The 11,498-nt window shown below is 37.7% G+C and overlaps 1 protein-coding gene across 1 annotated transcript in view; it reads right to left on the bottom strand.

The window, feature by feature from the left end:
• The window catches only part of Tmeff2 (transmembrane protein with EGF like and two follistatin like domains 2), a 287,134-nt gene that overhangs the window by 113,744 nt on the left and 161,892 nt on the right, over positions 1 to 11,498 (bottom strand). The window contains exon 5 of the mRNA XM_008835604.3: positions 9,246 to 9,342. Coding sequence (XP_008833826.1) covers positions 9,246 to 9,342 — 97 coding nt within the window. The remainder of the gene's footprint in view (positions 1 to 9,245; positions 9,343 to 11,498) is intronic.

Genomic DNA, 11,498 nt, shown 5'->3' with positions numbered 1-11,498 from the left:
TCCTTCCAGCAGTATTGATTTTTCCTTTTTTTTTTTTGTATTTGTGTTTGTGATTCTGTGTGCACATGTGTATACGCACATATGTGTGTGTGGAGGCCAGAAACTGACATTGAGTGTCTTCCTCTATTACTCTCCACCTTACCTGTTGAGATTGGGTCTGTCACTGAACCTGTTCTCACTGTCAGGCTAAACTGGATGGCCAGTGGGCTCTGGGGATTCTCCCAGCTCATCTCTCTCAGCTCAGGACTATGTCAAGAAGTGAAGGTAAGCTGCAGACTACTAACCCAAGAACACCTTCCTTGCCTGTTCATGTCTCCTGCACCTTTCTTGAATAACTGTCACACTGACAACTTCTTTAGAATCTTAACTTGTAGTTGTAGATTGGGATCTGTGGCTCCAAATTTCACTTTAGCACCCATCCTCTTCATAAAATCCTATCAGAATGGGATCTCTAGGGTGCAGATTCTTGGTTCAAGTCCAGGGAAGGTTCTTCTTACCCAGGAGTGTTGAGAGATAGTAATTATAGTTTTCTTAGTGCTTTGTTTACTAAGGGCCTGCTTGGGAAGAGGATAGGGAGGAAACATGCTGTGGTCTGACCAATGAGGAAAAATCAGAGTCCAATTTTGTCCCTGAGTTTGTCCTGACTTCTTTTGAAGTAGGGTTACTGGGGCTTGTAGTTGTTTCAGTAGAAGATGGATGTAATTGGCATGGTGATTCACAACAAAACAAAACAAAACAAAACAAGGCTAGAGAGATGGCTCAGTGGCTAAGAGCACTGACTGGTCTTGCAGAGAACCCAGGTTCGATTCCCAGCACCCACATGGTGGCTAACAACCATTTATAACTCCAGTTCTTGGATATCTAATGCCCTCTTCTGACTTCCGCGGACATTGCATGACACAGGTGCACGTACATACATGCAAGCAATACACTCATACACATAAAATAAAAAATAATAAAATAAAACAAACAAAACAAAACAAAGCAGTTACTTCCTCCCTTACCTTAGAGGAGTCGGTCCCAGAAGGTTGGGATCAATCCTGAATTAAGTTTATGTGCTACATTTACTTTTAGAAAAAAAAATTATAAGCATACACACACACACACAAACACACACACACACAAAAACACACACACACAGACACTAGTACATAAAAACTCTTTTGAGGTTTTTAGTAGCAGTTAAAGTAAAAGTAGCCCAACATGTGGTCACCAGAAACTAAGCGATTTCTCATACCAAAATGGGATCAATTCCTTGGTCTTGAAGGGTAAAGTGCCTCCTGCTGTGTATCTTAGAATCTCCCTGCCCTGTTTCATGGCAGTGAAATGCTCCTTGATCATGTCCAAGTGTGTCTTTCATTGTGTTTCATGAATCATGTTCCAGGTGCTTGGCTCTACCCTGTGGCTTCAGTACTTATTTTGAGCCTAACTGTACCAAATCCTTGTTTCCAGATCAATACAATTTTTTTTTTTAAGAGTAAGAGGATAAGAGGAGAATGGAAAGAGGTGATACACAGCTCACAAGAATCTTGAACAGACACTGTGGCAATTCTTCAGGAAACTAAAAATGGGTTTATCATAGGACCCAGCTATACCATTCCTGGGCATATACTCAAAAGACTCTATAATGTACTCTGAAGATCCATGCTCATCTATGCTCATCAATGGCTGGGACATGGAAACAGCATAGATGCCCATCAAGTGTTAATAAAAACGTGGTACCTATACACAATGGAAATTTATTCAACTATATAGAAAATTATGAAAATGAAGCTAAGAAACAATATACTGAATGAGATGATATAGATCCAGAAGGATAAATGTCATATGATCTCATATGTAGATCTTAGGATAGAAACTTTAGATTTTTGTGTTTAACTTGAAGTACGTGTAGACAAGAAACTGGAAAGAGGCTAGTGTTGGAGATGGAGAAAAGCAATCCTAAGGGAAAAGAAGAAATGGTAGAAGACAGGTGATAGAAAGGAGAAAAGAGGAATTGTGGAGATGGGGGGTGAAGTGGGGAGAGGGTTTGGATGGTAGGGAGGAGGAGGGGGCAGGGAGAGGGATAACGAACACTAATGATGATTGAAAAAGCCATATAAAGACCTATAATTTTATAATATCCTCCCCCCAAGAGTCACAAAAAGTTTAACTGGATTACCTACACAAGAGATAATGCTCCTCTCAAAAGCCACAGGTTGCCAAATAAAAGCCTAGTGCCAGGTAAGAGACACCTCCCTTTCCACTGTTAGTCATGGGTGTCCTGGAAACACCCAAAGTAATACAGGCCACAGCTACTGCTCTTGGTTTCAGTTGATAGTAAGACCCTATTGTTGAAGAAATCACACGGTTTTGTTCATGGGACATGGAGAAATCAAGTTGTTATTGACCTAGAAACTTTTTAGCTTTCATTGTACTGGAAGCTGTTATGCAGGCTACTGCAGTACAAGTTATCAACACTCTGGTCCTGTGAGCTTCAATAATGGCTACAGTGACAAGATATGTCCATGGGTGAACGTCATGGGAGAAAGCAATGGCTTTCTCATAGATTTAAGGTCTGCTCCACAGGAGGAAACACATACCTGGTTCTGTAAATCTGGACATGAAATAGGTGTGTTAAAAGCCATTTATATATTCAACAAATACTGGACTTTCTAGCCTGACCTATTGTTTCTCTTTTTTTCCTTCTCATTTGTTTTCTCCCAATTTTCTTTAGGAGTAAATTCGGATGAGAAGTCAGTCCTTAATTTTGGCTCATCACATTTACAGTTCTGGGGTCAGAAAGCAACAGAAATCAATAAAAAGAAACATTGTACCATGCATGGATTCTCTCCTACTGAATCCTGAGAGGTTATCTAATCTCAAGTGGGCAGCCTTAAAAAGATGTACACATAAGTATCACTCAATGGACTCTGTGTGTGTGTGTATTTATAGATGTATGTATATGCAAAAATGATAACTATGAAAAGGACAAGAACTTGTGAGGGAGGGGGCATGTGAGATTTAGAAGGGGAGTAGATGACATGGAAATCATGCAAATACAATACTCATGTATGAAATGTTCAAGAAAGTAAAAACTTAGGTAAAAACTACTAAATAAACTTTTAGTTCTCCATAAAATTGTGATGAATCGGCATCTCTTTCTTTAACTATTCCATGTGTTTTCCTGCCTGATCTTTTCACCAAGAAACCTTCTATTTGCAACAGTCATTTTCTTCAATTTTCAACCAGTAGTAGTTTTAATAGAAGGCATTCTCTGTTTTCCCTCAGAGGTGTCTTAATTTACTCTCTCAGACTTACAGCCCGAATGTACTGAAGTCAGCAGGATCTAATGTCTAATTTACTTATATGTATGGTGAACTCCTGTGCCAAGGATCATCCACGGCCATTGCCCTGCTTCAAATATTCATGAGTCTCCACAGTCCAAAACGCATTAAAGGTGGGAGTGTTGCCAACAGCACACAGTCTTCCTAGTGACAAGGAGCCTTCTCAGATCAAAGGAGCAAGATGTTAAAGACTTCAGACTAAACTGTCTTTGTGAGAGACACTCATGAAAGGAATGCCAAACCCTACACCCCGCTTCAATTACAGAACATAAGTGAAATAGAGAAAAAAACAGAAGCTCGCTCTTGAGAGCTCACGATATTATAGCCTCTTTGCTTCTGCCATTTCTTACCAAGGCAGTCAATCACACACATTTTATATACAGGTGGAAGAACACTTCAGTACGGGAAAGCATTATTAATGCTCTGAGACAAAAATGAATGGCTACTAAGAAATTAATAGCATTTAGGCCAATATAATTTTGCTAATTCAGGCTGCATGGCATGTAGCAAACACTACAAAAGCAAAGTTAAAATAAGTTAGGAGCCATAAAGCTCGCATAGAAAGTACGTGAGCACACACACACAAACACACAGTAATTGGGTTGTCCCCTTATGCTGTTTGTCACCTGGCTGCATCTGCCCTTACACCTTGATCTACTCTGACACTCTGGAAATATTAGGCATTCAGCCAATTTCATACCCAGTCATTCCTATGATCAGACCCAGCTATCAACTTGCTTTTAAAAGATACATTAAATCAAATATCAACCCCAGGGCTCTGAACTACTTTTGACTGACAGGAACAACAAAAAGTTCCAAGCTAATTACGTCTAAGGAATAGTTCCCAGTGCAAAGAAATACTACTGACCTACTTTGGACTCACCAAGATAATTTATCAGGTAAGATAATTAAAGGAATATAAAGCTGTTTCTAAAATGAACCAAGTATCAGAAATATTTGCTGAAATGATAAGTTGGTGCTTTCCCTGATAACATGTGGGGGTTTATTCCTTTGCAATGAGTCATTTTTATTGTTTGTCTTGTTTCTAGGCCATTCTTTTTCTGTATAAATTATATTCTACAGGATGTATTTGAGATTCACTTTATGTTTAAATGTATATGTTTTAATTCTTTTCAGTGCATGTATAAAAAGAATAATGTTTTAGGTCCTTCCTTTCCACTTCCTTAACTCCTTCTTATAAATAAACACACATATCCCTTTCTTTACACAGTGTGTCTGTTGTTCTGGAGTCTATCTTCAATAAAAAGGCTGTTTCCACAGTGGCTATTCTGGAGTGTGGAGTGTTTACATTGCTCCAATTTTAACTGTTCCTTTTAGAAGTTTGATTCCTCCACCGACGCATCTATAGCTGAAGACATCGTTTAGCAATGGTCTCTATCACATTAAAAGATTCTGACCATTTTCTGATTTTTTGAAGTCTTAGTATGTTCATAAGAAGAAAAAAGCAAGAGGAAGCATCAGCATGAAATCACTGAACATAAAATTTGATCTTTTATTAGATTATAAACCATCTGCTTCCTCAAGACACAAGCATTAAATACTATGTTATTATTAGTATCATGGTTTATCAATGCCATCTTCTAATTATTATTTTTCTCCTTTTATTCAACTCTCCTTCTTCCTCATTTCCAGTGTGACTTTTTCATTAACTTGAAAACTCCTCTGACTGTGGAAATATGATCAGCAGACTGTGTACTGACTTTTAAATTCTGACAAAATAATTATTTTCCTCTCAGAAGATCCTGAGTATCTTTGAGGAACTAGACAACCCTGTGACAAAACTAGGAGATACCTTCATTTGAGTTGTTGGCCAGGGTGGCCCAAGGGACTCCCAGATAGTAACCCAGCATAGAACTGGGAAAATGAACAGCAGACCCCAATCTTATCTAAAGGAATATTGACAACTGATTGCTGCTAGATGAGGAACAGCTGACCTTCCTAAAACAATGACCTCTAGATAGGCTGACTAGATTCACCAGAGGGGCAAGTAGTGGGGAATGGCTGGGGTGCCAACAACACAGCAGACAGTAGCAGGGATATCAGAATATAAGGGCTCTAGTAGGGGGAGGGAGGCTATGGGAGGGTGCCATCTGAGAAGTGGGTGTATAGTTGAATAAGAAGATTTGGGATGTTCTGTGTGATATAAACACACGAAAAAATCAACAAATGTAAAAAATGAATTATATTTGAGGAGGAAGTATAAAAATTTACATCATGTTAATTAGTAGAGGTGATAAACATTATCATTTAAAATATGAATTTTTAAAGCCAGGGTTAAAGAAAGAACAAGGCTTAATTTTTCACTTTTGTGTGTATAGTATATTATACCTATAATAATAACATTTATCATTAGTGATTATTTGCACCTAGTTATTACCTTATAATGCAGGAATGAGGAAATTTTTATGCATAAAATTATGTTTTTGTTGAAATCAAAGAAAAAATGATGAGTTGTACTGTTTGTTGCTTCATGGAGTATGCGTGCAAGGGGATCCAGCCATGATTTCATCCCAGATCAGTAGTGTAAGAAAGATCCCTTGTAGTGAAAATGCTATAGACCAGCATGGTCAGATCACCCCCTGGGTGCTTCTCATCTTACTTTATAGCCCATTTAATTTTATTTATTGTTTATTCTCATGTCCTTCAGCTGTTTCCAGTCTACCTTTCATGGTCATACCCAATAAATATGTTAACATACAAAGGTACTTATGTAAATGAAAATCAATGCACTCATTTCGGCACCATTCTTTATTGGTTACACTGGACATTCTAAATACATTTTATTTAAACATTAACAACTTTTCATTCTTGTCTGGGAAGTGTAATGATCTTCTTGGCTCCCTGCCCCTGCAGCTTTCTGATCTTTACAGCTATAGTCACTTAGCCCTCATCTGAAGGTTCAGGCTTATTCTGAATTTTGGAACTAACTTATCCCTAGGCTGGGTCAAACAAGATATCCTAGCCAAAAGCTAACCGATGCAGCATTCATTCAGCTCCCTGTCGGTCTCATTTTGACCTTCCAATTTATTACCCAGGTTTAGACTATGAGTCTTCCCATGTCTAGTACCCAAGGCTTGACAATCTATGCCAGTTCCACTAAGTGAATATGCATTTTATCTTTCCTGTTTCAGTTTCTAATTAATTTTCCTGATTGATACCCGTTTCTGAAGACTCTGCCATACCACCCTTATCCCCTTTATTGTTAAACTTTTTCGGAAGTCCATTTGCCATGAGCGGAACCTATGGACAATTGCTGAACCTTTCTGATGCCATACTAGCCTGGCACATAAATCCTTGAACTATCGTTATACCATGAATTTGAAGTTCTCAAAGAATATATGAGAAGCAGCACTCTGCTGTCTTGGATGGTTTCCCACTGTCTGCTGCAAGCATTTTCCCTAGTTACTATTCCTAACCAACAGGCCCTGTGGGTCACTGCATATACACTGCCTGCAATCTGGCCATTTCTTTATTAGGCAAGACAGCAAAGAAATCATATTTTAATTGCATCTTTGACTGAATTGTCATATCAACACCCACTAGTTACTAAAACCTCAAAACTGCAACTTGGCCCTGCCACTTAAACACTTCAAACTTTGGTTTCTTTATTATAAAATAAAACAACAATCACATCTACACTGTACAGATATTTTCAAGAAAGTGAGAAAAATATATGCAAATGACAAAGCACATGGAAAGAAATGAATAAATTTTAGCTGATATTATGATACTATGTCTTCAATCTCTGTACTTGGAAAGCGGCACTATGCCAGTTAAAAAATGATCATCTTAAAGGTGAGAAATAGGAGAAAAATTCTTTTCAAAAGGAAAGACCCCTGTGCATTTTTAAAGATTTATTACATTTATTATTTTTAATTATGCGTATGTATATATATTTATATATACCTGAGTGTAGGTATCCATGGAGACCAGAAGCATTGAATTCCCCTGAAGCTGGAGTTACAGGCAGTTGTAAGCAACCCAGCCCAACATGGGGGCTGGGAACCAAACTCTCAGACCTTTGCAAGAGCAATATGTGCTCTTAACCACTGAGCCAGCTCTCCAGCTTCCTCACTCACCAAGTACATGTTTAAAAGAAAAACCAATGACAGTTTGAAAAGCGATGAGAAACCAGAAACGTAATTGAAGATCATTTGAGTCAGTCATTTGTTTTGAAGCAGCATTTCTATAATCATTTGAGGAATTTTAGAGAAATAAAATTTTAAGCTCCACTTCTCTGAAATTCTTATTCCTTAAGCTTGAAGTGGAAGTAAAGAATTGTTATATTTAAAGAATTCCAAAACAATTCTGATGATCACTTACATTTGGGACATAACCTTATCAGCCATTAAAATGCGTAGGAAATATATACCATTTTATTTCAAGATGGTCCAGCCAGTGCATGGACACTGCTCCTAGCTGCTTAGTGGCTGGAAATGTTTGATAAGTTTGGAAACTCTCCCAGTGTCTGCTTGTATGGATAGATGGTTATTCCATCTGGCTAGTCACTGGCAGTGTTTTCCTGTAAGTATCTCAGCTTGCTCAGATGGAGTCTACCTTAATCTGCATTAAAATGTATTCTAAGTGCCTACTATTTCACTCCTGCCAAATGTTTCATTTTTTTAAAAAAGTAATGTTCATTTTCTTTAGACAAATTCCACTCACAAAAGCTTGATCAAAATGATTGTTAATAGCTCAGGTAAATAGTTTGGATATTGAAGAAAACAAATGGTCTTTTATTTTCATGAAAGATCATTTTCATGTGAAGTGAGTATAAATGAGAAAGAAAGGAAGATGGAGTGAGGACGAGAGAGAAGTAAAAGGGGAAGAGTGAAGGAGGAGAGGGAAGGGTTAGCATAGAGAAGGGGGAGGAAGAGAGAGAGGAGGAGACAGAGGAAAAGAAGGTAGAGAGAGTGGAAAAGGGAAGAGACTGACTGCTTCTTACTATTTTGACACATAAGACTCTTTCTGATCTTTGGGTTATGAATTTTGTTATATGATTAGACAAGAAACCATACATGCAGCTGCTAAATACTTGACATCTGTTCAAACCAATGAAACTTATTATTTGTTCAGCATATCTTTATAAGAGGAGTTGAATATTACTTTGAGAAAAGTAAAAGTTAATTCGAGAGGGTAACCCAGAGATCATTTTTATTTAAGCATACTGTCAATTTGACTGTGGGTGTGCACAGGCATCCACCCTCTGTTAGATCTCTGCAGTTGCTTATACCTACCATCTAGAAATCATGTTACAACTGCTGTGGTGAAATTCACACGCTGAAATTCTAGACCCCAAAGTGACAGTATTAGAAGGCATAGAATTTTGGAAGACAATTATGTCATATGGGTTGAATCCTCATGACTGTGATTGGTGCCTTTATAAATGAGCCCCAGAGAAGTTGCTTGCTATTTCTATCATAGGGTACAGTGAGATGAAGGCTGTCTATAAGAAGCAGCCCCTCCATAAACACTAAGTCTGCTCTAGCCGGGATGTTTTACTTTCCTAGGCTCCAGAATGATTTGAAATCAGACTCTCTGGTTTTCAGATACTCACTATGTTATTTTTGTTATAGTAACCTGAAGAAACTTGAGAGTCATCCATTGTTCCTTGATGATGTTTTTGATGTTGTCTAATAAATACAATTTTTATTTTTCCTCCAGTTAATACCGACCATCTTGGGGTTCTCAGTAATATTTCAGTGAATGTTAATAAGTCATCTGCCTGATTGACCCACCTTGTAACTTTCTCCAGAAACTTTATAGCACTCATCCCTAATCCCCTTTGGGAAATCAGAAAGAAATAAAACTCCTTAAAAGTCTTTTAAAAGCTAATGAGTAAAAAATAATTAATCACAGGCACTTATTTTGCTTAAAAGACCCAAAACAGTATCTTACCAGACATCTTCAGCATCTTCATCACATTCTGCACCAAACTGACAAATGTCACAGGTGGATGTCTCCTTTTGACTGGTTTCTCCAGAGCCTTCATGGCCTGTCAGACAGGAAACCATAAATGAGGGGGGTGCAGGTAAGTGTGCACAGAATCAAAAATGATGAGTGAACTCTTTATCAAAACTGCTTCCCAGCCAGCCCACTGCTCCTGGACCTTCAATTCAAAAGTCATAGTCAATTCAAGGATAGCACTAATACTGGGCACTCATCAGAAGAGTGAACACTTTAGCTTTTTTTCATGTAAAACAGCCATAAACAAGAGGGTATATACAATTTTTGAAAATTGCTGGCTGATAAATAGACCACATGAAAGAGTTACTTAATTAAAAGGAATGTAGATTGGTCTTCACCTGGGGGTGGGGAAGTCTAGTGATTATTTTATAAAAAGTACTTGCCATTTGCTTACTTCTAAAGTTCACATTTTTTTTTTCATTCAAAGAGTGTATAACCTTTAAAATACTGGATGAGTAGCCTTGTCTTAAGATGTAGTTCCAGTATTCTTTTCGCCTGTTAAGTACTTACAAGGAAAAACATGTTGATTTTAAGTATTGAGAAGACAATTTTAGGTTTTCTTGAGTCTTGTAGGTCTTCTAAGAGTTATAAACTGTATATCCAGTTACTGATACTTATCATTGCTATCAGTCCTCTCTCCTTATAATGTAAGTATGAAATTAGAAAAATACAGCCAAATTACAAAATTAGCTTTTTAAAATCAGTACACGATGATGTAAATAAATGAGAAAAAAAATCTGGTGATTTGAGTGGGAAGCCTGAGCAGCAGCATGGAGTCAGTGGACTACTGCTTACTTGATGAAAATAGCTAAGATAAAAGAAAGACTAGCTTTACTTAAAAAATTGTAAGAACTTGACTGCTGCAGAGGTAGTCAGATTTCTTGGACAGAATGTATGCTTTAAAACAGGTATTCAGACACTAAATGTACTTCTGCAAGAGATTACATTTTCTTTTTTAAAATATTTTATTTTTATTATTTCTATTTTATGTGTATGTGTGTAATTGCCTGCATGTAGGTAAGTGCACCCATGTTGTGCAATGCCTGTGGAGGACAGAAGAGACTGTCAGATCCCCTGGAACTGGAGTTATGGACAGTTGTTAGCTGCCATGTGGGTGCTGGGACTCAAACCCAGGTCTTCTGCAAGAACAGCTATTGTTCTTAACTGCTGAGCCATCTCTCCAGCCCCAAGAGATTACCTTTTCAACATAAAAGGAACATGAGAAATTCCTTGTTATGAATGTATTTAAAATATTTTGTTTTATTAATTAATTAATTAATTAATTATTGCTCTTTTTGAGACAGGGTCTCCCTGCAGACCCAGCTGGCCTGGAACTCACTATGTAGAGCAGGCTGGCCTTGAACTCATAGAGATCCACCTGCCTTTGCCTCCTGATTGCTGGGACTAAAGGTGTGACCCACCATGCCTGGTTTATTATTTTTATTTTATGTGTATGAATGTATTATCTGCATGTATGTGAGTGTACCCATGTCATGCAATGCCATGGAGGACATATTCCCCTGTAACTGGAGTTAAGAATGGTTCTTAACCACCATGTGGATGCTGGGATTCAAACCTGGGTCCTTTGCAAGAGCATTCAGTGTTGTGAACTGCTGAGCCTTCTCTCCGGCACTGTTATGAACGTTTAACAAAACTAATTTATTAAAGCATACTCTGGACCTGGTGAGTTCAATTTTACATTGTTTTAACATGTCTTCTTTATTAATAAAAGATTTTAATTTCTTGATTTTAATTTACTGGTATGAAGAAAAGTGATTTGATACATAAACACAAAAGATTCAAAGACATTTGTAGGAGAGTTCTATATTATTGCTCTGCCTGGGAAGCTAAGAATTTTTTTTTCCTAAAATAACAAAGTTTTTACTGTGCCTAATGATACCTATCTACATTACCTGTACATTTTCCCTGCACCTGATGGTCTTAACTTGCCTTTAAGTTCGGATTTAAACAGGCCACCTTAAATTGCAAAAGAATTGATCTTTTAATCTGGATGTCTTAGGGAAAAAAGTTCCTTCCACAAAAGAAGGAGGAATTTAACGCTGGTAAAAGAGGCAGCACTTACATTATTATCTACTCTACCATTTTAATAGAGGGAAGACCATTAGAGAGGATCATGGGGATAGAAGGGAAGCTGAGGCCTGACCTCAGGGGAGACTGAACAGC

Source organism: Nannospalax galili, unplaced genomic scaffold (genome assembly GCF_000622305.1).
Source record: "Nannospalax galili isolate Female #2095 unplaced genomic scaffold, S.galili_v1.0 scaffold115, whole genome shotgun sequence".
NCBI classification, from domain to species: domain Eukaryota; kingdom Metazoa; phylum Chordata; class Mammalia; order Rodentia; family Spalacidae; genus Nannospalax; species Nannospalax galili.
This window is presented reverse-complemented; position numbering and strand designations above follow the sequence as displayed.